The following is a 26,573-nucleotide window of genomic DNA, read 5'->3' as shown; positions in this document are numbered from 1 at the left end:
TCACCTTAAGGTAGCAGCTTGTTTGATTAGGATTTCAGGCTCGCTGCATGGTGAAGGTCCAGCCAGTGATACTGAAGAAATTTGAGTTCATTCACCATCGATGTAATCTTTTTTTTTTTTATTAACAAAAACAAAAATCATTAACAAAAACTAAAAAGCCTGAATCACTTTCAGAAGCTGCCAATGGGACCATCACATGATCCCCAAGTTTTGCATGTTTTGCTGAGAAGCTGCAGCTTATGGCCACTTCCTGTTGGAGCCGTTAAAAAGAAAAAAAGGTTAGACTGATTTAAGTTAACTTGAGAACCCACGAAAGTTCTCAAATTGATTTAAACTCACACATCAGCCAAATCTAAACGGACAGCATGGATGGGCACGAGTAGATTTGATGAGATCTGTAAAGTTGGAACTTCTGAAATCTGTGGAAGATGATGGATTCCTGCTTGTGGGTTTTATTTCCTGGGCTGTTTCTCTGACAGTTCTCAGGTATTCGGGCTTTGCTTGCAGCTTCAGGTTCAGTCTAAACACATTAAAGCACACAACGGTCAAGACTCAACACTTGCAACTCTTTATGTGCAAAAGGAATCACCCGAGTGACTAGTTTCAGCTGTTGAACAGGTGTTAACTGACTACTCACACCTGACAGCTGACATTTTATGAAACTGAAATCCATGACCATCAATTTAAATCCATTTAAAACAAAATACAGATACAGTTTGTCTTTGTAATATAGTTTAATGGATCATAAACATTCACCTTAGCCGAGACTAAATATAGCTGACAAAATCCCAAATACTGTAAAAGTTCATTCTCAAAGCACAGCGCCATCAACAGGCCAAAGGCTGATTTGCAGACTGAAACACAGCGATCCACACTGTAAGAAATAAGGATTACTTCATCCTTTAAACAGTCATTTCAGAGGCTGATTTCACACTGATTCACATGTATACATTCAGAATTTGTTCCTTTGCTTGAAGTTCAAATTAAATTTGCGTCTTGTTTAAGGTGAAATTTTACAGTTTAACTTCCAGAGACTCAAAGTACGATAAAATACAATAAAAAAAAGATACAATAAGTGCTGTTACAAGCAAGAATTCCACATGTGAAAATAAGTGGTCTATAGAAATTACAAAACTATTTACATTAACAGTAACTCCATATTTAGTAGTTCCTCCACACAGAATGTAAAATTTGTCTTTAAATCTATTAAAATTATTTTCCTCCTCAGGATTTTTCTGTCTTTTACTCTAAATTTTATATTTAGAAGAACACCATTAAAAACTTGATCCACTTTGAACTTTGTTTATTTAAAGCTGCACTGACTGATATTTGGCCAACAGGGGGCAGACCCAGAGAAACCATCTCTGGAGTTGCATTTTTAGCTCTGTTTTGGTCTCCTCCACCACCTGGAAAATATAGATTTTTGACCATAAAGCCAAAACTAGGATTTAGAAGAAGCTAAAAAAAAAAAAAACTTCACACAGCTGGAAGTTACAACATTAAAAGCAAAACCTTTAACATTACAAAGATTTCATTGATCATTTGATTCATGATCTGTTCTTATACAAAAAGTATTAAGCACAGCTTTAAATTCAAAGTTGAGCAGAGCAGTATTAAAAACATCAGTACAACACATTGATTGCTGTTCATTGATTACATGTGGTAATACATCACCTGTAATGTTATCTTTAAACAAATTTGGCACTTGGATTAATTAACAATAATTCCTGATTTATGAAGACAGGGAGAGAGTTAACCACAAAGATTCAGTCACACCAGAGCTGAACACCTTGAAACTTTGGCTCCCTTAGTTGTGCTGGTAGTAATTAGCGATGAACGTTAAGTGCGTGATTAGCTAAAATGGCTAATTAGCTAAAGTTAATAAGCTATGGTAGAATAGCTTATTAACTTTATAAACATTACAACTGTCTTTTCTCGAAATTAGCTAGTTTGTATCTAGTTATAGTTTTATTTACCTTTATCAATTATATAATGTAAATTGTAAAAGAGTGCTGTTAGCTTTAGCATTTCCTGGCTGATAGGAATACTAGCTGTTAGCTAAACGTCTTTTAGGATTCACCGCAGTTATGATGTTAACGTCCCACCAAGTCGAAAATAACTGTTGTAAACGTTATTTCAGGCATCTAAAAAACCTTGAGATTTTGTTGAAAAGTGAAACATGAAAAGATACTAACTAAAAATTTGATGCCAACTTTGCTTTTACTCTTTATCCAGATTTTAGACAAAAGTAAAACAACGTGGGCATTTTGGGGGCTGTTTTTGTTGGGGTTTCTGTGCCTCATCTGGTGTGACCGTTTTAACCCTTCATGCTACAGATGCGATGCCGCGTTCACGTCACATGAGAGGAACGTTGTCAGTGGAAAAGATTCCAGTCTTTATGGCTTGCTAGCATTAGTGAAAAATTCACAGCCGGAGTCTTATTATAGCATTCTAGGTGTAGATCTACACCTTAAATTGGTGTTTAACTACTTTAACCAACAGACTAGATAATAGTCTGATCTCGATAGTTTTCAGGATTAGGTCTGTTTTCCAGTTATAACTAAAACCCAGATGTTCACGTACACGTTAGAATCACATTTCTGTTAATTAATGCAGCTCCCATGTGACCTAACCCAGCATGATGAGGTTTTTTGTTTTCTTTTTTTATCCTAAAGGCTTCAAATGATCTGAACATGAAGAGTTAAACATTTCTCTGCTCCGCTAGTCAGTTTCCACAAACTTTATCACTCAAACATTTCAGCTTCACACCAGAGGAGCTGATCTGTGCTGCCGGAGGACCCAAAGCAGAGATCATCTCCTCCTTCTTCACTCTTGGCGTAGTTTGAGGCCCAAACATGATTCAATTTTTAAAACCTTTATAAGACAAAACATCTCGTAAAGCGCTACAGTACTTGGTTTTCTTACAAAGCTTCTACAGCGAGTATTTTGACTTTAAGAGATCTCTCCCAAATCCACAAACGTTCTCCCAGCTTATTGAGTTTCTTCCATTTTCTGGAATTATTGCTCCTTATAAAGGCAAATTTGCTTTTAAAAATAAGAGCTTTATATGTGTTTGTGTAACCAGGTCATAAATAACATATTTGAACCTTCGACCTGTACGGATTACGTTTGTACCACATTAAAGTCTCCCAAGAATCAGACAAAAACAAACGGAGTGAAAGAAACCACTCAAAGGCAGAATGTTTGAACTTGATCTGCTTTTCTTACCTTTTTGTCTCTATTCAACATATCTGTCAGTGCGTTTCAACAGCATCTCAGGGTTCCCTTTATTATTATCACCATGTGAGCACTGCTGGCTGATTGAAGGCACCTAACAGCTGAAGAGTTTTACCACAAAATGCTGCAGAGAATAACTATCTGAAAATAGCTCTTTAACATTAAATATACACAATTTTCAAGCGTTTACTGCAAATTAAATGTGAGAATTTTCCTTCTGTAACAACTTCACATGGTTTCTAGTGGCCAAGAGATGAGCAAATGCATAATGGACACTACTGTTACCTATTTTCTTTAAAACTGGGAAATAACCCAGATAAAATATATTTGGCCCGGATTCAGGCTAGATCCATCTTAAGTTCTGGACCGGATCCGTGCAACGGACCTGAGCTGGTGTCTTTTAGCACAATGGCCGAATACCGGTATGGATGCATTTTAATGATGTAAGCCAGATCCTGGAAATGAGCCTCTATGCTATGAGGTGGTTCTTGTCCAAGGAAGGTTTGGAAGGCAGCAGATTCAAAGTGCTTCAGGAGGATTCAGGAGTTCTTGTGGAGGTCTGAGCAGGCATCCAAGCACCTTATTGGTTTATAAAAAGCCCAGAAGCCTCAATATTGTTCTCGACATTCTTCATCCAGCTAAAGAAGTTCTAAACCCGGGGTGGGGATCTCCAGGCATCACGGGCCGGAATCCTGCAGGATTTAGATGTGTCCTTGATCCAACACAGCTGATGTAATTGGCTAAATGACCTCCTCAACATGTCTTGAAGTTCTCCAGAGGCCTGCTAATGAACTAATCATTTGATTCAGGTTTGTTGACCCAGGGTGAGATCTGAAACCTGCAGGACACCGGCCCTTGAGGCCTGGAGTTGGACACCCCTGCTCAAAACAGTCCTGAGAAGATTCTTAAAGTAGATGATTGTTAGCTGTTTGAAAGTCCGGTGGAGAATTGAGAGGACCTTCTGGAGGTCTGTTTGCTTTAACGGCCTCTGCTGGTTTCATAAACTCCCATTTAACTGACTGTGATCAATCAGGATGATTTACTGAACACTATGGCCCCGCCCACTGACCTGTCATCAATCGATGTCAGCAAATTAAACCTGATTTTATAGATGTAAGAAAGTATTTTGTACCAGTAAAATTACCAGGAATTCAGTAATCCAGCTTTCACAATAAAATCTGAGCTGAACTTTAATGTGAAAATACTGTGTTTGTGGGTATTTTATTTTGTAGTAAAACTCTTCGTTCTGTTTATTCTGGAGGGAAAAATGGCACTTTTATAGCCTCCAGGGGATTTTTGTGCATTTGGTTTTTATAAAAAGTCACAGCTCTTATTTTTATTTATTTTTTGCCCTTTAACCCTGAAAATGTTTTGCAGACATTAAACGTCTGACGTTTGGTCACTTTGGAACGCTCAAAAAAGCCAAGATCAACTACAAACCAAAGAAAGAAGACACTCCTAAAATACATCGGCTACATTTTGAGTTGATATGAATGTTTTTAGCTTTCTAAGCTGCTAAACTACTAACATGTGCCACTGAGCTCCAACACTTTAATAACAACTTTTTTCAGCTAGAAGACATTTCATGGCTTAAATCTGACTAAAAGCACGAAGCAGCCTCCTGCTCTGCGTGTACATTTCAACGTAAAGATGACACATTTTTAAAAATGTGAATACAAAAACCTCTTTTAAGGAGTGATTTTTGTTTTAAAAGGAGAAATGTTTGCTCTAAAATGTTTTCTGGAGCTCAGATTATTTTGTGCACCTCACATGCAAACATAAAGTGAAATAAAAGTCAGAATCTAACGTTTCTGATGAGTCCCGTCCGACCTTTTCGCCTTCTCCTCCTTCAGGTTCTCCAGACGCGTTTCCTCACTCGTTTCTCGACGTGATGTCCTGAAACCGAATCAGTGACAGCTGTTAAAACTCGTTTGTCTCCTCTGCAGCTCAAATGTGAGAAACCAAGTTTCTGATTTCAGACTCACCTCCGTCTTCGCCCTCCTCCACTCGCCCAGCGGGCCCGACTTTGTCAGGACTGAAAGAAACGAGAGCAGTGACGTGTTAAAATCACCAAAACAAAATCAGATTCGTGCTCTGCTGGCAGATTAAAAGCAGTCAGGAGCTGCAGAGCAAAACTGCACCAGATTTACTTTTATTAGTTCATATTATAATCAACAGGATTCATTGGGTTTATTACAGGACAATGGTGTTTTCAAGACCCCAAAAGTAATAAATGTAACCCAAACTGTAATGATTTACCATAAGCTGGTGTTTATAACCGCTAGTATTAATATTGCTAACAAACTGCATTCATCTCTCTGGATTTTAAACAAGTTGCAGTCGTTTCGGCTTTTTTTGGAAGACAAACTGATCATTTTATGTAATAAAAAAAAAAATACAGTTGTAGAGAAATGTAGTCGTCTGTCCTTTGCTTCAGTCTGTGGTTTTGATTTTAAACACTTAAAGCTGGTATTTGGGAAACGAACGAAGGTCTGAAGCTGAAATTACCAGCTTGTCATAAACAAGTTAAATGTGAATATTTGAAGACTTTAAGAGTCTTTATAACCAGTTTAAGTTAAAAGGCCAAACTGGGCCAAACTGGTATCACTCGTGCTCCAACAGCAGTGGTTGAAACAAATAGTGAGCTGCAGGTGACTGCAGTTTTAAAGCAGCATTTAAAAAACAACTTTCTCATTAATTACAAAAAACAGCCCAAGCAGGGAGCTGGAAGTACAGTGGAAACATCCAAGTAAAGTAATGACTCTCCCTGCCAGCAGGGGGAGACAAACGTCTTATTTCTGTTTAAAGGCAGCCTGTAGTGATGAAGAGCGGCTCCATTCACACCAGTGTGATTGTAAAACAGGGATTTGCACTGAGGGCCAAATAAACTTCTGCAAACTGAATAATTCACGGGTCACAGCTGGACCTCTGACTGAGTTTCTGTTACCCGAAGACAAAAGATCTTTAATCACTGAACAGAAATGTCATTGATACTCACGCATACATGTTGTGATCATCATGAAGACGGTCGACGTGACAGTCGCGCTCCACCACAGACACCTGCAAAACAACGGTCTTTGAACACATCGGCACTTCCACACAGAAAGATCACGCCGTTTCTGTAGACGGGACAAAACATGGAGGCAGCTTCAGGTCTGAAACATGAAGCCCGTGTTGAGGCGTCTTAGAGCGTATTCTTTTTAAAGGCCACCAGGGGGCGACACTTACTTAGAAAACTGGGAAAGCATCTCTGTGACGATGTTATAGGCTCAGTCACTAGTTTAAAAAGATGCATCTTATTTTGACACTTTTATTTTCAGAGTGAGTAAGGACGTAAAATGGGATGTTCTCATTGGTTGATGAGTGTGCAGTTTCTCAGTGAGACCCGCCCCTCACTCAGAAATAAGAGAAACAAACACGTTTTTAACTTTCATACACTTTTTAGAGCCCTTAATAAATAAATTGTGTTTCTGCCTCTATGATGCATTTAGCTGCTGCAGCTTTCTAAACTAAACTGAGCGGACAGATGAGGCATTTTCAGATCCTCGATCGGCTTCAGGAAGATTTTCTGGGAGACTTAAAGAGATTTTCTTGGTTCATGCTGATCAAACAATCAAAGTGCTCTGAAAAAACTAAATTAGGAACTGAGGTCTCACCCCGAGTACAGAGCTGTGAAGATGAAGACGGTGAAGACGAGAAGGAGGAGGGCCTTCATCGTGAACCCTGAAACAGAAAGAAGAATAACTCGGGTTAGGCGAACAGAGGTCGAGCTTTGTGGTGGAGATCGTGGGTGTTAGTTTTGTGTCTTTGGTGGTTTCTGCAGATAAAAATCATCAAATGTTTTTCATTCAGCATTAAAGTCGAGTGAGATGAATGAAAACGTAGAGATTCAGACTGGATCTGAGCAGGCTGCTACGAGTCTCTGCAGGCCTCTGACGTCAGAGACCCTGCGGCTCACCTGTGGGCTCAGGTGACGCCTGACAGCAGCAGGTGTTGGTGTAGAAAGGTGAAGGAGGCGGGACTTCGGAGAGGCTGCCCAGCGACTGGGTGAAACTCTCCTTTGACTGACAGATCTCAGAGCAAATCTCCTCGTGGATCAGGAGATTTGGAGGCGGGGCTTCTTTGTCGGGAGGAGTCGGGACCTCAGTGGAGTCTGAAAGAAAAAACAAAATCATTGTTCATTGTTGTCCATGTTAATTTGAGCGTACTCGCCCTTTAAGCAGTCGGTTACCCACCGTACGTGAAGGCGCGGCTCTCCTCCAGCTCAGTGCTGTTGAGCGGCGACCAGGACTCGTCCAGACAGGCCGGACCATCAGGGCTGCTCCTGGACCAGTCCAGGTCATGGTCCTGGTCAACTTCCTGCTTCTGGTTCCAGTTGTTCACAGTCCCGAAAACACCTCTGAAGACTTTCTCATCGAGCCACGACTGGCAGCTCTCCGTGACATCGCTCAGCAGGCGAACCAGCGAGCTGCGAGGTCGCCGCCTGCGCCGGAAAACCCTGTAGGAAAAATGAGTGTTCAGACACGTGTGTGGGTTTGAGGTCCTTTGGCATGTTCAGAGGTTTTTTGAACTTTGTTTTTTGTCATTTTGAGGAATTTGTGTCTCTTTGCACAGAAAAGATGAACAAAATGACATAAAACAACATCAAAGTGAAACAAAGAAATCCAGAAAGAGCTAAAGAACGAGAGCCCCAACAAAAAACCTCAAACCCAACAAAGTGGGTTAAAGTGCAGAAAGTGACCAAAAGCAACTCGAGTGTGAAAACACTTCCTCAGAGAATGACCACAGCCTGACAAAAATAACCACAATGTGATTTGAAACAACAGGAAGTGACCAAATCTGAGCGCAGCGGCCCGCTCTGTCTGACTGCACACCAAGAAATAAACGTCAGGAACAACATTTAATCGAATTTTAAAGTAAAGTAAGACTTTTAGTTGTTATTAAAAGATGAACTCTGCAAACACATCAAGGCTTCACCTGTGAACACAGAGTTCATGTAACAGAACAAAGACGCTTTTCTCATGTTGATGGCAAAGTGTTCAATAACATGGGGTCTCCTAGCAACAGTGATCAATGACATCACACACCCTGGTCCCCGAGAGCAGCTGATGTCAGGTCTGAAGTATTTACAGCTTTCAAACCTACCCGACATGTGCCGAACGGCTCACTCTGATTGGCTGTTGGAGGTGACCTCACCGCTTTAAAGAGGTGCGTGTGTGTTTAACAGCTGTCATACATTTGTACGACCACAAGACGTTATGTTCCTGTTGCTGATGTAAAATAATCCCGAAGGGAGGAAAATGTTATGGAACGAAGGTTTTTCCAAACTTTGTTAAGCGTTTGGTGAATGTCACAAAGCGTTTGGCGTTCGGTTCTCTCAGCTCTGTAATTGCAGCTGATGTCATCGATCATTTTCTCCAAAAAAAACATGTAAAAAGACTTTTTCTCAGTCTTTGGTTAAAAAAAAAGCAATATTAAACTTCTTGTGATGCTGTAAAATGCAGTAAACGCAGGCTGTTGGCTGCATTTCTTGGTATAAACTCTCCTTTGGTTAATAAAATCAAACTAACTCTGAGGCAGAGTTTGAGGTAAACACAGTCCAGACTTTTACAATCCCAAAAAACTGTTGTGACTGTTCATCCATGTGTTTCAATGAAGTTTAACATCCAGGTGTTCACGAAAAAGAAGATTTACGAGTTCAGCCAAGTTCGAGATAGCAGGAAATGAGCTTGCTAGTTTGCATGTAAAGCCACAGCTCTGATTTCACTTTGGAGGTAAATAAAAACAGAAAACCAAACAACAGCGATGTTTGTAGCGTCCGTAAAGTTAGACGAATTGATCCACCATTTTGGCCGTGTGCCAGTTGTGGTAGCAGAGTCGGATCAGTGAATAAAACCTGGTCACACAGGCAGAGAGAGACTGGTCTGCAACCGTTTGGCAACCACGATTCATAAAGAAAAAATCCCCAACCGGTTGTGAGTGGTTGCTGGAGGTTAATGACAGTGGCTGGGAAAATGACTGTTAAAGCCCCAGTAACACAGACTGGTCAGTGACCACCTGGCAACCAACTGTTGTTAGGGAAAACGTGTATTCCCCTACTGGCTTCGGTTGCTAGCATCTTGCTGCGGTTGTAGTTTGAATGAAAGTGACCGACTGTAGTGTTGCATTGTCTGTAAATGCTCTCCAACTACGAGCTGAGCGTTGGCAAAACTTCAAGAAGTGTGACACAAACAGGAAATTGAGATAGTTCGCTTTCAAAATAAAAGTCACAACTTTTACTTGTGCATAAACGTGGAACGAGCGAGCTCACTGAAACGAAGTTTTTTCTGCATCCAGATCTCAGGTAAAAACAATCTAAATAAATGGGAGCCTCCGGGTCTACCTGCCGCTCTCACCTGTGCAGGTTCTCCTTGTAGGAGACGCTGGTTTTGCAGGGCGTCAGTGACACGTTGCCCTCGTCGTCCCAGGAGAAGCTGTCCTCGGTCACGTCATAGTATCCATTGGTGAGGAGGCGTGGCGAGCGGCGGCAGCAGCAGGGCTCGCTGCCGTGCACTGAGGTGTAGCAGATGTAGGAGGAGTCGGGAGAGAGCAGAGACACGTCGAGGCTGCAGGAGAGAGACCAGCAAAGGCTTTTCAAACTCCTCCTGCTGAGACTTCACACGTTCATCAGAAACAGGAAATAAACGATGCTTTTACCTCTGACAGTGACTGTTCCTCAACCTTCGCTTGACTGGAGAGCCTGAGCGGCAGAAAAGACCATCAGAGATACACACACACACACACACACACACACACACACACACACACACACACACACACACACACACACACACACACACACACAGTGGTTTCTAAATACAGACGACTTTTATCAGCATGAAGAGGCACAGAACATTCTTGGGTAAATCTGCTCAGAGGACTTGATGAAGATAAAAGCTGGGCAGGAATGTGACAGACGGGCAGCAAAGTGCTCCACAGAGCTCGTCTGAGGAGCTAACATCAGATCTGTGGAGCCGCTATAAGCTTTAGTTTGGTTTCCGATCGTTTTTCACATCCATAACAGTTTGAACAGTTCGAATAGGCAAAAACAAAATTTGCTACAATGTCGTAATAAAGTCCCAGAATAAAAGTAAAGTGTTGGTGAACGTGGTCGGTGATGTCGGTGACGTACTTGTGACGGCGCCGGAGAAGAACAGAGCCATGTTTGTCTGCAGAGCGGCGTCCGAGGATCTGTGAAGCGCATGAGAAACCAAACAGCTGTCGGTGAGAAACAGGCAGATGTTGTTCTAACAAATCTTTTCAATGAAAGGCCAAAACCAGCAGAGAGAGCGCCTCTCCAACCCTCCTGACCTCAGACACGACCGGTCTCACACTGAACGCCGTCAGCTGACAGCTGCTCTTTCAGCGAGACACTCTTATTATTTTTATTGTGATTTAGTGAATTTATTCTGGTTTTTACTCTAAGGAGACACTTTGTGTTATTTAAGCTTTTTACATCACGTTTTATTGGATCTTATTAAAAACTATACTTATTTTAACATTTATCAGATTTTTTACTTTCTTTTTAAACTTCATATTATTACATTAACTTTCCCTTTTTTGTATTTATGCAAAACATATATATACTTACTTATTTTATGATATATGTTACAATATTATTTATTATTTACTTTTTTTTACTTTTATTGATTTAAAAAATTATAGGGATTTTATTTGTATTAAAATTTGAACATAATGAGCTCATTCACTTTATTAGATTTAACAGGAAACTGTTGTGATTCAGGGCTTTATAAATAAAACTGAATTGAATTATTGCACCTTTCTTCGTGTAATCTTTATTGAACTTCTATTTTACTGTATTTGTCTGAGCTACTCTAGCTTGTGTCTATTGTTTTTACAGGAATTTCCAAACTTTTGGGATAAAAAAGCACATTTGATCTTTCCTCTGTCTCTATTTAAAGTTCCTGTTGTTGGGGTCTATTTTCAGCGGTGGATTAATCTGCACTCGGTGGTGTAGTGAGTATTTCTAGCAGCAGGATTTTGTGCGTGTGTGAGAGTCTGAGTAAACCACAGAGTGTGTGTTCATAAAGGAAGTTGTTGTTGTGTATCTGAGCTGGAGCTCACAGACATTTCTCAGACTTTTACACCCAGCTTTTATTAGTCGACTCATTTTTTGCTGGTTTGACTCCCAACGAGAAGAAAAATCTAGAAAATCCAAAAGAAATCTTGTTTTTCTTTCTGTGACTTCAGCTCTTTAAAAATCCTCCTTCCTGTCTGATCTGCTCCTCAGCAAAGCTTCACTCAGTTCAGCTGAATCTCTGCAGTCTGAGCACTCGAGGGATTAACTGGAGCTAATCTGAGCTCATCTAATCCAGACTGATCAGGATATTTATAACAGGCTCTGTTTTTGGGTCTTACCTTTAAAGTTGCTCTTTGTTCTCTGCTGCGCTTCTCTCACATCCTGCAGAGACGCAGCCTGAGAGCAGACTGTAGAAAGAAAAACAGATGCTGTGACTCTGAGCTCACGCTTCCTGTTAACCCTTCATCAGCTGACCGACACACACGCACACGTGCACACACACAAACAGGAAACGACTTTGTATAAACTATCGTCTCTGTACGAGAGACACAGACGTTAGACAAAGAGCCGGTGAGTGTGATGGTTTGTTAACAGGAAGCTCTGAGGGACGAAGGCTTCTGCACAAACTGAAGCACATCATCACATTTGGATCCCACATCGTGTTTCATGGATAACGAGCCTTCGTGGCAGGATGAGAAAAGAACACAACAAGAGGCCGAGGACGAAGGCCCGGGGGATCTGATGAAGAGGAGTCATCAGCAGGCTGAGTGATTTGAACACACAGACTGTTAGAGGGCAGTGAACAGAGGCGCCTGTGTCACAGCGAATAGATGAGGAGGAGGAGGAGGAGCCTGGGGCTCGCCTTTCTCTGCTCCTCCTCAAGATTCAAAAGAAAACCAGTCTGGCGTCCGGTTAACGTCCACTCAGCAGCGAGACTCAATGATGAAGGTTCGGCCCTCCAAAAACAAAACAAGAGAAGGAAGCGGCGTGAGCTCGGAGGGACGAAGAAACACTCCTCATCTGCTACACGTCAGCGCAAACATCCGAAAGATTTCTGAAGTTTTTAATCTTTTTTTCTGTAAACCTGCAGATTATAATCTGAAGAGTTTATCACAGGGGTGTCAAACTCTTCTCAGTCCATGATGCTAGCAACCACATACAGCACAGCTGAGCACCTGTAAGCCAATAAAAACAGGCCCCTCTGAACTGTTTAAACGGATTTAAAATGCGTCCGTCCATCCCTGAAACTGAGGAGGAAAAATATGTTTTTTAAAAATTTTACTCTGTTTTTTTCTGGGTTCGGTCAGTGTGATGTCACAAAGAGATTTTTCATCTGTGGCGCCTTCGTGGCGCTTTAAGCGGTGCACATTGAGTAAAACAATAACCTGATGCTGGTTCAGCCTCTGAAGGATTTTAAACGTTCCTCCTGCGCAGCTCTTGCACAGCTGCAAAGCTGCGAGTGGGCCGGGCTGCAGGCTCTAGTGGGCCTGCCGTGGGCCTCGGACTCTATGTTTATCCTCTGGACAGCAGCGTTTACATTTTATTATTTCTGCTGTTTACGACTTCCGCCTGAGAGGAACAAAAACAGTCAAATAAAAGATTTTTCCTGTTCTGGGAAAAAGTAAAAAGGACTTTTTCCCCATGAGGCTTCAGTACAAACCGAGATAAAGACAGACTGTTTATGTCAAACTACACGATCCGATCTGGAAATATCTGGGAATAATGATTTGTGTTACGATCGATCCCTCTGGGTTTGTGTCAGGAAGGACAAAACGCTGCCAGATCAAACATGCTGCTGTGGCGAGCCGCGTGAGTAAAGGAGCATCTTTGATTTTCACGTCGTCCTTCCTGCTCTGCTGAGTTTAGACGGAGAAAACAAACATGGATGCATGTTTGTTTAAACAGAACAAGTCGAAAAGAAATAATTATGTTTATTTCAGTTTATGTTGACTGAAAACAGCAGAGGAGGAGAGGTTTGGACTACAGTCTGAACTCATGCACCTCTGAACTCTTTCTGGGATTTCTGTGTGATCAGAAAACTGCCTGCTGGCAACTTTTCGCTGAAAACGCAGATGTTTATTGAACTGCTTTCATCGTTTTTTAAGAACCAGAGAGATTTTTAATGAAAGAACATTTGATGGTCGCAGCTTTTCAGATGTGACTGTTTGTTTCTTTTCTTCTTTTTCACTTTGGAGTTTCAACTGTTTTCAACCAGGACAGTTATGAGTACATTCACTAAAAAAGATGATTTGAATCTCTACATCTGACTTCTGTGAACGTTTTTCCTTCTTTTGTTTGATTTGACGTCGTATTTTGTGTTTCTGATATTTTCCTGTCGCTGCAGCAGCAGGTTGGTCTCTCCTGTAAAAGTGCTTCTGATGCATCATTTAAAATAATAATATATAATATTTACTTCATGGTGATCTAATAAAAGTAAATATTAACATTAGAGGCAGGAATAGCTCAGTAAGTAGAGTGGTGTCCCCATGATCGGAGGGCGGGGTTTCGATTCCCCTGAGGTACCCCTGAGCAAGTGCCCACTGCTTCACTAAGTGAGTGGGTTAAATGCAGAGAGGAATTTCCCCACGGGGATCAATAAAGTATACAAAAAAAGGCTTCGGCTGTTATGTGGATGTTCGTATAGCTTCCTGTTTCTGTATTGAGACTAAAGATAATCTAAATTATTTAATAATAACTGAATCCCCCCTCTGTGCCCCCTTTATGGATTCTTCCCATCCCGTGTTTCCCAGCATGCCTTGCAGCAGCAGGCTGGTCTGTGCTGGAGCTGCTGATGTTGGAGGAAAACGCGTCAAAAACGGAGGAAACCATTTTCCACCTTCAGACACTCAGACTTCTTCAATTTGCTGTTTCAGCTCTAAAATCACTTTTCATGTAAATCTGAGGATTTTTGTTTAGTTTCGTTAATAATGAGGAACAATAATGAGCTCGAGCTTCATTGTTGAGTATTTCTGTGTCATTTTCCTGTAACACACTAACTTTGAGCTGTTCGGTTATTATTTTTTCACGCTTTGCTGGTTTAAAATGATCCGAATTCTTCAGAATATCCTGTAAACACTTTGATCTCCGCGTTTTTCCCACGTGATGCACCTCTGATCGTTCCTGAAATATCCCCACTATAAAATATCTGTGGTGTAATTTTACTCTGATACACATAATACTGAAACAACCCGGAATTACAGTTTTTATTATCGTGTAAATAAACAGAAATAATAAAAGAAGCTTTATAAACATAAACAAGTTTATTTTTATTTATTTTTCTTTTAGGATGAAGTTAAAGTTTGCATAAATATCCAGCCCGTTAAAAAACGGCTGTTTGAGTTTGTTTGTGTGTTTTAAGTTGGATCAGCAGCAGAAAAACAGACAAAGAGAAACTAACGAGACTGCAGCTCAACTCACCGATCACTTTTCCTCCTTTTTTTGTCCGGAAGTGCAGAAAAATCTTCTTCCGGACGCTGAACCTTTTTCGTTTTTACTTTTCGTATTTTTTCTTCTAGACTTTCGCTTTGAAATCTTCACATTTCGTCTCCAGGAGGATAAAAACAAGTCTCCAGCTCGCAGCTGTCACTCTGCCTCGCCCACATGCAGGAAGCAGCCGCTGCTGTCAAATTAAAACACGTATGGTTTTCAAAGTAAAAGCACCAAGCGAGACAAAAATATTTAAAGTACGCAAAACTGATAATTACTGAATAAAACATATATTCGTGCAGGTTTTTTTCTTTATGTCCACGCAGATCTCTGTGTAGAAGCCAGCTGCTTTAGCGTCTAACCTTTCAGACAACTTTCTTCTGATTGGCTACCCTCACAAAAACAGTCGGTGGGGCTTCTGTGTGCCTGACATGACCATACGAGGATTCTTCCCTCTCCCTGAAATTACGCAGGTCTACAAGTTAAAAAAAGGTTTGTGTGTTTGAGTTTGCAGTCTGAGCTTTGGGCTCATTATTTGACACATCGGTCATGTTTGATAAAACATCCACAAACAGGAGATCCGGGACAGTGTGCAGTTGGTTTCTAATCTTCAGCCTCATTTAGAGACAAACACATGTGAAGAGATAATCGCAGAGTTTAGTTCAATATAAATAAAAGGTTTCCTGAACTTACATTTATTATTCAGTAAATGTTCCAGCTTTCATCGGGAAACATTTAAAGTATTCTAACGTGAAGGTGTTTTATGTTGAAGGTCCAAAACACAACTTCCTGTTTATCCTTAATCAGCCGCTGCTGATGAAATAAAATTCCCTGGAGTCAAAATGGTTGATTTTCTGTTTTTTAAGGTTTTATTTTGTGTTTACAACATTTAGTAGAAAAATAAAAACTATAATAACCAAAGATTCAATTATGCTTCGATTATTATACTTTTAAAAGTTCAATAACAAGTCTTTATCTGCAACTCTGGCGCCATCTGGTGGTCAATCTGATTAATGGATTTGAATCATTGAGCTTAACAGAGAAATTCTTTAAGTTTATAAAAATCCCTCAAAGACATAAAAACATCCATTACAGGAAATGGAAAAATATGTTGGTTATAAATAGATGTGACGACATTTTTCGGTTTCCTGAGCCTCTCAGGTCCTTTTAGAGGAGTCGGACCTCGCCGGGTTTTTCGGGTCTAGGCTGCTGCGCTAGGCGAACAGCCCAGCGGCGGGCTCGGGGATGTTGGTGGCGTGCATGTCTCGCGTCATGTTGGACTTCTCCTTGAGTTTGGCCTGAAGCAGCGTGTGCTCCACCACGCCGATCCGCACGTCCATCTGAATGATCTCCTGCTTCAGCTTCGTCAGGCTCTGCTTGATTTTCACCACCGGAGCTGCAAAAGCAGAAGAAGAAGCGGAGAGGTCAGCACTGCGGCAGGGCCGGAGTCAAAACCGAGCACTGTGACCAGATTCACCTCACCTCCGTCAGACATGCTGCTGCCTTTCTCCTCCATCTCCTGTTTCACCTTCTCCAGCTCCTCGCTGATCTGAAACAAACAGAAGAATTTCAAATTAAAACACAAGAACAATTCTCACATATAAAGGTTCAAATAATCTCTAATAATAAGTAATAGTTATTATTATTAAATAAACTGAGGACAGTGAACTCTGATGTTTTATTATTATCAGCTTGCTTTTTTCACCTGCTGCTGTTAAAATGATTTTATTGATGAATTAAACGTGGTGCGTTCACTGACCTCGGCCAGCACTCTGGTTCTCTCCGTCACTCCTCCGCTGGCCTGCTGGTAGCGCTCTCTGGCCTGAAGGATGACAAGAGTTACTGAACTGACTGTTTCCACACATTCTGACATTGAGACAGTTTCAAACTGGAATTAACGTGAACTCAAACGTGTCGCGATGACGTGAACGAATCAGGAACGTTCAGCTCCGGGTTTACCTTGCTGAGTTTGGCCTGGGCGCTGCGGTACTCCTGGATCAGATGCTCCAGCTGGTTGTTGATGTACTTCTCTCTGCTGCTCACCTTCTCCAGCGTCTTCCCGATGTCCTCCTGCAGCTTGTCCAGGTGACTCTGCAGAGACGACGAAGAATGATGTCACGTTTAGTTTCACTCCATGAACTTATTTTGTTTTCATCTTTCTCCAGAACTGAAACAGTCCTCAGGACGTTTGTCTCTGTGGTTAATGGGAGATTCGCTGAACATGGAAACATCTGTTCCTTCTTCTTGTGTGATTTAGTTTATTTAATTAAAGCTGGCTGATTGATAATATTCTTTACGTGTGACTGAAATAAAATAATACTTCTTGTTTGTCCCATCCGATGACAGTGAGAGGCTGCAGGGAGGACATAACATGATGATGAAGCGGGTCAGTGAACGCACCTTGGCCTCCTTGAGTGAGGACTGGATCCCGTCTCTGTGCTGGTGCATCTGGTCCACGTGGACCCTCCAGTCCTGCAGGACCAACACAGACCAGAGAGTGAGAGCCACTAACACTGACAGCCAACCAGAGAGCATGCTGGGAAACTGCAGGTAACCTTCAAAGCCTTCAGTCACTCATACAGAAACAAAAGCTTGTTACGATCACACTGGACGAGTGTGAAGCTCCGGCAGAGTGAAGCGTCTTTCACTTCATCTCACATCTGGCGGAAGCTCTGACACCTCAGGTGAGCGCCTACCTTGTTGTCGGTCCTGATGGTGACTTTGAGTTGCGGCAGGACTCGCTCCACCTCCAGGTTCCACTCTGTCGCGTCGACCGTCGACTCCAGGATCTCGTCGGGTTTGGAGGACGTCTCAGCTTCCTGCCAGAAAACAGACGCCGCGGCGAGTTCAAAGCTCGGAGCGAACGTGAGAGCGTGAAAGTGGAAATTATGATGTAATCTTATTCTGAGGTGATCTCACAGTGTGAGTGCTTCGTAACTTCAGAGCCTCCAGGTCCATCACGTTCTCCTCCTCCTCGTCCCCTTCGTCCTGGTCACACACAAAACAATCATGAGATGTGAAGACGATTCATGGCTCGACCCGCGCAGCGCTGAGCATTAAAAACACCCAAAATACGGTCATGACAATATATTCGATTATGATTTCTGCTCTAAAGTGTGATGGACTTTATAAAACGAGGGAAATATTTTGTAATAAAATACATGAAATTATGTTTTTAAAATAAAAGTGTGAGGATGTTTTATTTTGAAATCTGTTCCCTGATTTCCTCTCAGTGTTTGGTGATCTCTGACAGAGGTGCAGGAAACCACCGCAGTAAAAACAGATTCATCCTGTAAGTGTGCCGAACGGAAAAGAAGAGGAAGTTAGACGAATGCGGAACACCTACGATCAGCTCCTCCTCCACTTTCCTGAGCGTGAGCTCGGCGTCGTCCTCCACCACAGACTCTTCTTCTGTGTTTTCTGATGGGTAGTTTGTCCTGAAACAGAGACAGAAAGAAGTAAAAAAAACTTCTATAAACACAGAAGCAACAAAAGCAGCCTGACGAAAAGAAGAAAACAGACGGCATACTTCCTGAAGGTGAAGCCTCTCTTCCTGAGCGCCTCCTCAGCCAGTCGGTCCAGCACGAAGCAGACGTACTCGCCTGAGCCAGACTTCAGTTTGGAGGGCGGGAAGTCCACCTTAACACCCTGAAAAACAGAGGAGGAATTAAAAAAGCGTCAAACTCTTCTTGTTTAACGGAAGCTCCCGCCTTCGCACAATCGGTCAGATTTATCAAAGCACAAACAAACGAACTCCAGACATACCAAAGCTCATTTCCAGCTTCTAAACTCTTTCTGTGTGACTCACAAAGGCCCGCAGTTCTGCCAGGATGTTGGACACGGTGGCGTTGGGTTCGTCGTACTCCTGCGGCTCGGTAAACGGCCTCCCCGCCACATTGATGAGCCACGCTGCGATGATGGTGAACATGTAGAACTGCTCGCCGGGGTTAGACGCCAGGTATGGACTGGAGACGAAGTAATGCCTGCACGGAGAAAGCAGAGGGGACTGAAGGGTTTTCCTTCACTGTGCACACTCAAAAACATCAAATCAGCACAAACACTGGAAACAAGCCTGGATTTCATTTTATTTTTATGCAATACTTTGTCTGGGTTGATCGATCAATCAACAGAAAATAACAGAATAAAGATCAAGAACTGAAACGCTGCATTGTCCCAACAAATGAATTAATAGCAGAAGAGCACTCGTATCCTCCATCTTCTTGCTTCAGTCGCTCAGAAGTGAGGGTTGTAGGCGGCTCTCTCTCCACCACAACGGTCCAGTACAATGCCAAGGCCACACAAACCCTCAACATCATACTTGAACTCCATCACTCTCCTCCAACCAGAGGGATGAATGAACAACACAATCACGTATCTTTAGGACGTGTCTGTTTTTATCTCATTATATTTTTGTAAACGTATGACTAGTTACTACTAGTTACACACTTCGATTGTTTTTTTCTGCTTCTAAATCCTAAAAAGGACACCGTACTTACATCCGAACTATGCGCTTCTTACCTTGACAGGTTCTTCATGTTGTGTTTGCCCAGAACCTCCTCCTCATAGTTGAGTGCATTCAGCTTCTCCAGCAGGCTCTCCATCACTGCGACCCCCCGGTAAGCCGCTCCGGGCCCTCGGTCCTCCTCGTCGCCGCGTCTGCCGTCCTCAGCCATCCTGCAAGTTTCACGTTTGCGTGGAAAATGTAAAAACCTAGCACCTTTAACAGATTGGCACTGCTAACCTGCTAGCGGTGTTTGTTTGGCTTCTGTTGTTAGGCAACCGAAAGCTAACCAGCTAAGCGGCTAGCTGACGTTAGCAGATAGCGACTTCGTTATAACATTTTAAACACTGGTTTAAACTCAGTCATTGGTCACATTTCTTTTATAAGCTGTATCAATATCCACAGTTTGGAGAAAAGGTGTACAAAATGAGTCTGAATCCTCTCAGTGCCGCGTTAGATGCTGCCGTTAGATTAGCTCCCTTCTTTGTGTCGGCTAGAAAACATCGCAACAGCGACCTCCGCAGGCTGGAGTGTGAGCTTAAAAACGGAATTTCCAATATCCAAAGATTAAAAGCTCCCCCTAAACTGAATACACACACAACCTGGTGCCAAACACATTTTGCTTTTTCAAAACCACCTCTATAAATTCTCTATAGGCTCCTCTTGTTCATGTATATCTTTCATCTGTTTCTTTGTTAATTTCTATTTGTGTTATTTCAGTTATTATATTGTTTATAATGGATTGGATTTATATAGCGCTTTATAGGCACCCAAAGCGCTTTACAATGCCACTATTCATTCACTCTCACATTCATACACTGGTGGAGGCAGCTACAGTTGTAGCCACAGCTGCCCTGGGGCAGACTGACAGAAGCGAGGCTGCCATATCGCGCCATCGGCCCCTCTGGCCAACACCGGTAGGAAAGTAGGGTAAAGTGTCTTGCCCAAGGACACAACGACCAGGACAGAGAGCCCAGGGATCGAACCGACTCTTCCGGTTACAGATGCGATTCCCAACCCCCTGAGCCACGGTCACCCGGTACTGTACTGGTGTACAGTATGACAGCATCTAAGGCAGGGTGGGGGAAGGATAGGATATGTAATAAAAGGATAGAAATGCACAATATATCGCCAACTGCTGCACCTGGAACACAAAAAGGAGAAAATACGCAGCTACATAAACTATCAATCTTCTCGTGGTTTTTGAGAGACAGAGTGTGAGTGAGAGTGTGTGTGTCTTTGTCACAAATGTACTTGATAATGAGGGTGGGAAACTGCAATAACATCCCAGGAGCCAGAGGCAGACAGAGATCGATCCGAGCCCCCAAGCGTACCAAAGGCCACACATCTCAGCGACATCCGCCCATCCCAGCAGGAGGCGGAGGGAGGAAGGCCCCTAATGGGGTGCCAAAGGGCGAGAGAGCCCCCACTACAGTCCGGCCATGAGCCGAGAACAGGGTCCCAGGGCTCCACGCAGGTACTGGGCACCTGTGCAGTTCTTGGGCATATCATTAATTTACCTCGTTAAATTAATAATATGCATTATTCATGACATGGATGTGAAATTTCACAGCCTAGAAATGACCATGCAGCCTCACACAGAACAAAAACAAGATTTTATTGAACCATCTCACATGTGAACCTGTACAAATTCGTACTTTTTCCCATCAAGCCTCATTTCACGGGCACAGTTTTTCCAGCCGATGTTTCAGGCCTTTGTCTTCTTACCTGTGTGACATTGCATGTGAAGTTTTAATGTTATTTCCTTTTTGTACCTTGTCCCACAGGTGTTACACACGAGCTTCTGATCAGCTGTGTTTTCACGTGCCCTTTTAAAGCTCTCAAGCCTTTAGATTTTCTCCCACAGCTGTTGCGAGTGTACGGTCTCTCCCCTGTGTGTCTGGCGTTATGCCTTTTAAATGAGGACACGGTTTTCAGTGTTTTTCCACAGGTGTTGCAGCGATACAGCTTCTCACCTGTGAAGGTTTTGGTTTTCAGAGCCAAATCAGAATCTGTGCTGAGATCAATGACTTTAACAGGGGCCGTGTTTGGCTGCTCATGGGCAGGAGGACCCAAACATGGCTGAACCGTAACAGCGTCAGTCTCCTCATTCTGTACGAGCTGCTCTCCCTGGTGACTGAGAGCGACTGCTGCCTGCTCCTCTGTAATCTGTGGAGGCTCCGGGTCCTTCTGGTCTGGGCTGAAGTTCCATTCCTGGTTAAAGACCTGCTGGTCTGTGAGAATCTCCTTGTCATCACAGACATGCTGCTGTGGCAAATCTGCAGGAACAAACCACAGGTTACTAATGAGATGACGGAAAACTTCTCACGAGCAGGTAAACTGTTACAGGTATGACACGATGATGGCCCCGAGGCCACTAAGTAAATATGTCAGGTAACTTGTTAGGTAGCTGCTGGGCTGTTAACGTGTTTCCACCAATCATGTTTATGATTCAACACATGAAGCAAACAGGCTGAAGAGGAAAAAGTCAGTCATGCAGAACTCAACAGCGCAAGTGTTTCACTCATATCTGAGATTAAAACTGGACGCATGCGACTATTTAGGAGCACGTCTGCAAATATACTTACCTGCCACTTCATTAGTTACACCCTGCTAACCCCATTTTGCCTTCAGAACTACTTTAAGTCTTTATTAGATTTTGGTCCATTTTTACATCACATCAGCACACTGAGCTGATAAAGGGACAGACTGGGTCAGCGTCAGTCCTCAGGTAGGCTGCGGTGTTTAACCGATGCTCAGCTGGTACTGAGAAGCCCAAAGTGTGCCAAGAAACTATCCCCCACACCTTCACACCACCAACAGCCTGACCCACCGATAAAAGGCAGGATGGATCCATGCTTTCATGTTGATTACGCCAAACTCTGACTCAGAATAAGACATGGTGTTTAACTCTCACCATTATGACTAAAAATAACAGGTTTTTTTTTTTTTAGAATTAGTAGAAACAAACAAGTATTTGTGTGGATGCAGAAGTACAAATTACAGAGTCTAGCTCGTTGTTGGCTTTCCTGATGGTAAAGAGGTCGGTTGGTGTCCTAATAATCAGATAGATTTTATTTCAAACTTAACCCCTTCAAACTTTTTTTTTCCTGCTCTTGCTCTTGACGAAGGCGGTCGCACTTTTCTCCTCTCCTCCTCCCCCTCAGCTTCCCTGCTTAGCCTCTTATGTCCTTGTCTAGTCTCGTATTTTTTTGTATTACTTTTCCCTGGAACACTCTCTCACAGTCTGTTCTCTAAAACGGATACCCCCTTCGGCGCCAGCTGCGGTCGCAAGGCTGGAGGCGACAAAAACACCCTGATAACGACTGTGTTTAGTCTGTTCCTTCCCATTCCATGCATCCCCCCCTCTCTTTCCAAACGCCTTCGATGCTTGTTCCCTCCTGGGAACACGGCGGGTCTGAGCCCGCGCTGGATGGTAGCGCTGGGCAGGATGGCTGCTGTGTTTGCTTCGGATGACTCCTCACCCCCCACCCGACCCTGTGGCTGGTCACGTGTTCCATAATGTTGTGTTGTGGACATTTATGTGCTTTTTTGTGCAGAGGAGTTTTTTTGTTTCCTGTTCTCATGCTGTCCTCCCAGGAGCCCAGCATCAGTAGAGGTCTCTTTTTTTCCTCTTGTACTTTCCCATTGTAGTGTACATTTCAGTGTTTTTTTCTGTAACGCTACCGATCTCCGACCTGCATCCCCATATGATGTCTGTGTTGTGTGTGTAAGGTCGGGGGGGGTCCTATTTCACTGCAGGGCAACCTGCACGTGGCGAATAAAGCCTTGATTGATTGACAGATTGATTGAAACAGTCTGATGCTATTAGCACTCAGAGTTAGCTGTGTTAGCCCCGTTAGCCTATCTGATTTACATCTATGTGTATGTTTTTTTGTGGTGTTAAAAAGACGCACCTATCCTGTAGAGCTTCACCACGGGGTTCCAGGTGCTGTCCAGACGTCTGTGCTGATGGTTGAGTTCTACCTCATTGTCAGCGCTCTTATTAATAACTTCTAATGTTTCTTTGGATGTGGAATTAACAAACATGAAAATATCAGAACTGTTAGAGAGGGGCTGGTCACTTTCTGGTTGTGGTTCACTTTCTTCACAAGTTGGTGTCATCATAATAGCATCATTCTCCTGCTTCAGTGCAAACTGCCCTCCTTCCTGATTGATGCAGACTTCCTTTTCTTCCACTTTAATCTGTGGAGCCTTCAGGTCCTCCTGGCCCCGACTGGAATTCCTCTCCTGGTCACAGACATGCTGGTCTGTGAAAATCTCCGTCTGAACGCCGACGTGCTCCTGTGCAAGATCTGCTGGGACAAAGAACAGAAACACAGGTTACTCATGTAAGGGCAGAAAAACATCTACTGTACATTACATAAGTGATGGTGCCTAAAAATGCCCTCTTGGTCTTAAAAGGCCTAAAGTGTGCCAAGAAAATATCTCCTATATCATCACAACACCACCTGGTGTGCTTTTCTGCTGCTGTAGTTCATCTCAATTAAGGTCAAGCTTTTGTGTATTTAGAGATGCAGATCTGGAGTTGTGAAACAGTCAGACCATCCAGGTCTCTTCCTCATGCTAATAGTATCTCTGTTTGAACTTCAGCAGGTCATTTCTTCCATGCCTAAGTGCACTGTCTAGATAGTTGTGTTACCAAGCAGTCAAAGCCAGCACACACATTATTTTTCCAGAATAGATGTAAAAACTGTTCTTCGGTTTATGATGACCATGTTTGGATCATGACTTGGACATTTAGACATATGGCTCACCCCAACGGATCCACAGTATTAACTGCAGATACACTAATTACCAATATTTAGTTATGAAACAGTAAGTAACGGTTATTAATAAAGTGTTTTCACAGACACGGAGTCACTAATGCTGCACAACACAATAATTAAAAACAACGAGAAATACAGTTAACAGGAATGCAAAACCAAGAAAACAGATAACCATTATATCAATGAGAAGCACAACAGAAAACCTCGTGAAGCAAAAAGACTTTTAACTGAGTCCATACAGTGGGAGATTCTTCCAGAGCAGTGGTCCCAGAGGCTGGAGAAAGGCTCCGACTCAAAGGAGGAACAAAGACTGTGAGCAGCATCGTGTTTCATAAGAAAGTGAGATAAACAGTCGGAAGCTTGTTCATTTAGAGCTCTAAATGTAAATACAAGAATTTCTGGAGATTTCTGCAGAATCTGCAGTAGGATTGTTGCTGGTGCTGGACATGGTCTGTGGCTTGCTGCTGAAAGATTGGAGATAAGCAGGTTGGGTACAAAAGTCGAAAGAAGATGGGCCCTAAAAAGTGGTTGGCTATCACAGTACTATACCTAATAAAGTGGCAATGGATGTTCCTAGTAAAGTTGCCAGGAGTGACCCTGTGCACTGGTGTACTTAATAAAGTGACCGAGGAAGCAGGTGTACCTATAAAAGTGGCACACATGATGTGCTTCATCAGCTGCCCAGTGATTTGAGGTGAAACAGGATAAATATTTCAGCCAATCACCGAAAGATAGGCAGCAGATCCAAATCAGCCAATCAGATAATGACATGCACCTGTGTCAGAGGAGAGCAGTTGTGTTGCCATGGTGATGGCATAGGCCAACTGCCTGTGAAATGGGATTGGTACTGCTATCACAAAACGACTCATAAAATCCAAACAATAAATCATGTCAGGCTGATTTAAAAAGTGTGAGAATCCCAAGAAGCTCTTCTACACTGATGTACATTCTAGTAGGCCTGGTGTTAAAAGTGTGGCCGGGGGAGCGAGAGAAAAACAGGGTGTTCTGCGTTTTCTCTAAAAACCTTCATGAAATTATTAGTCGTTAACTGGGCATTGGGAAAGCACTCCTCTTGTTCAAACGCCTCCAGTCTAAGAAAGCATACACCTGTTGGCTTTGATGGAGACGTTGTTGGAAAGAAAACACATTTTCCTACGATTTGATTGTTAAATGGTGGCTGTAGAGTGAAAAGTGTGCGCGCGTGGGCAGGTGGAAGCTGATGTTTTTCATTAAACTTGTGTGTCTGGTTACTCTGGCCTTCCCGTTCACTTTAACGGATTTTTCAACAAACGGCGGGAAAATTTTGAAAGAATAAAAATCAATAACGAGCCTTTTTTCGTACAGTAACGTGTTCTGGTGACGCTGCTGTACATATGTGTGCCTGACACGAGCTTCTAGTTTGTTCTTCGCGCTCTCAGGTCTTCGTCCGTTAGCCTCTCTGCCCGTCCGCTGCTGGCTGTTAGCTCTCCCCCTCCCTCTCTCTCTCTGGGTTCAAACACACTCCAGTCGCACAGTCTGACTCACCTGTCCGCTGGAGCTTTAACACGGGGTTCCAGGTGATGTCCTGCAGTTCGCGCTGACGCTCGTACTGGACGATGGTTTTTTCAAACTCTGAGAAGATATCTTCAGCAGCAGCCGTCAGTCTGTCCCTGATAAACTCTCTCAGATGTTGAATTGAAGCCATTGCTGCTTCAACAGGTGAAATTTCCACCTACAGTAAGACACTGCGCTGGCTCTACCAGTAAAACTACTCAATGGAGGTTCTTCTTCTTCTGGATTTGGATTTTTATTTATTTTATTTTTTGGGGGTGGGGGGGTGGAGGGGTTGCTCCCTGCTGTCAGAAAAACTGACATAAACGTTCGTTATCGCCCCCTACCGGCCGGTTTTAGTTCCAGGCGAAAACAAACTTTCATTAACAGGTCATAGTGTTTCTCCAGTCAGAGATCATTTCTTACTAGGATGTTAGGAGGCTTTGGAGTTTTGGAGAGAGTTTAAGTCATCTTGATTAAAAAGATCCTTGTTTTCAACGTCTCAGCCTTACTGTGGCAAACTGAACAGCTGTAAAACAATCACAGGTGGACAGCAAGTCTCATTAGATGAGCTGTATCATTGTGCCGTCTTAAGGAAGTATGGCCTGTTGTTGCTGAGAACACCCTCTTTATTCTGATTGTGACTGGTGGTTGGGACCAGGTTCCTGGTTCTAATATGTTCTCTCTGGGTACTCTGGCTTCCTCCCACACTTGTAAGCTGTGCATGGGTTAACTGGTGAGTGTAAGTTAGCCATGCATGAATGTCTGTCTGTCTCTGTCACCTGTCCAGGATGAACCTCACCTCTTGCTCAGTGAGGGCTGGGAGCGCAGGAAAATCAATGCATAGTTAAAAAAAAAAAAAGTTTCTGTTATTTTACAGTTTATCTATGATGTAATAATATGCTGTAATAAATTTTCTGTTCTTTATTATTATATAGTGAATATGAATGTTAAAATATTTTATTATTACTTTATTATTAGTTTATAAAATCTGTTGAAAAAAGGGTCA

The 26,573-nt window shown here is 42.7% G+C and overlaps 3 protein-coding genes across 3 annotated transcripts; all 3 read right to left on the bottom strand.

Moving 5' to 3' along the window:
* Positions 1 to 1,174: 1,174 nt before the first annotated feature.
* tmem71 (transmembrane protein 71) lies at positions 1,175 to 14,897 on the bottom strand. Its single transcript, XM_085377496.1, has 11 exons — positions 14,735 to 14,897; positions 11,656 to 11,724; positions 10,409 to 10,467; positions 9,934 to 9,976; positions 9,633 to 9,842; positions 7,473 to 7,735; positions 7,196 to 7,390; positions 6,894 to 6,960; positions 6,236 to 6,297; positions 5,223 to 5,272; positions 1,175 to 5,133 (listed from the first exon to the last, which is right to left on the bottom strand). Exons 3-11 carry the CDS (start codon positions 10,437 to 10,439, stop codon positions 5,110 to 5,112), a joined length of 945 nt encoding a protein of 314 aa, XP_085233622.1. The 5' UTR covers positions 10,440 to 10,467; positions 11,656 to 11,724; positions 14,735 to 14,897; the 3' UTR covers positions 1,175 to 5,109.
* Positions 14,898 to 15,816: 919 nt separating this feature from the next.
* Positions 15,817 to 19,708, bottom strand: ift57 (intraflagellar transport 57 homolog (Chlamydomonas)). Its single transcript, XM_085377458.1, has 11 exons — positions 19,262 to 19,708; positions 18,552 to 18,726; positions 18,273 to 18,391; positions 18,090 to 18,180; positions 17,663 to 17,731; positions 17,440 to 17,562; positions 17,144 to 17,215; positions 16,703 to 16,834; positions 16,503 to 16,565; positions 16,226 to 16,292; positions 15,817 to 16,139 (listed from the first exon to the last, which is right to left on the bottom strand). Exons 1-11 carry the CDS (start codon positions 19,414 to 19,416, stop codon positions 15,958 to 15,960), a joined length of 1,248 nt encoding a protein of 415 aa, XP_085233584.1. The 5' UTR covers positions 19,417 to 19,708; the 3' UTR covers positions 15,817 to 15,957.
* A 1,294-nt stretch (positions 19,709 to 21,002) lies between these two features.
* Positions 21,003 to 25,718, bottom strand: LOC146612806 (uncharacterized). Its single transcript, XM_085377490.1, has 3 exons — positions 25,559 to 25,718; positions 23,162 to 23,560; positions 21,003 to 21,523 (listed from the first exon to the last, which is right to left on the bottom strand). The coding sequence occupies exons 1-3, from the start codon at positions 25,716 to 25,718 to the stop codon at positions 21,003 to 21,005; spliced, it is 1,080 nt and encodes a 359-aa protein (XP_085233616.1).
* Positions 25,719 to 26,573: the final 855 nt, after the last annotated feature.

This window comes from Diplotaxodon limnothrissa, linkage group LG18 (genome assembly GCF_057381915.1).
Source record: "Diplotaxodon limnothrissa isolate DT_005_m linkage group LG18, D_limnothrissa_male_GT1.1, whole genome shotgun sequence".
Lineage (NCBI taxonomy): Eukaryota > Metazoa > Chordata > Actinopteri > Cichliformes > Cichlidae > Diplotaxodon > Diplotaxodon limnothrissa.
This window is presented reverse-complemented; position numbering and strand designations above follow the sequence as displayed.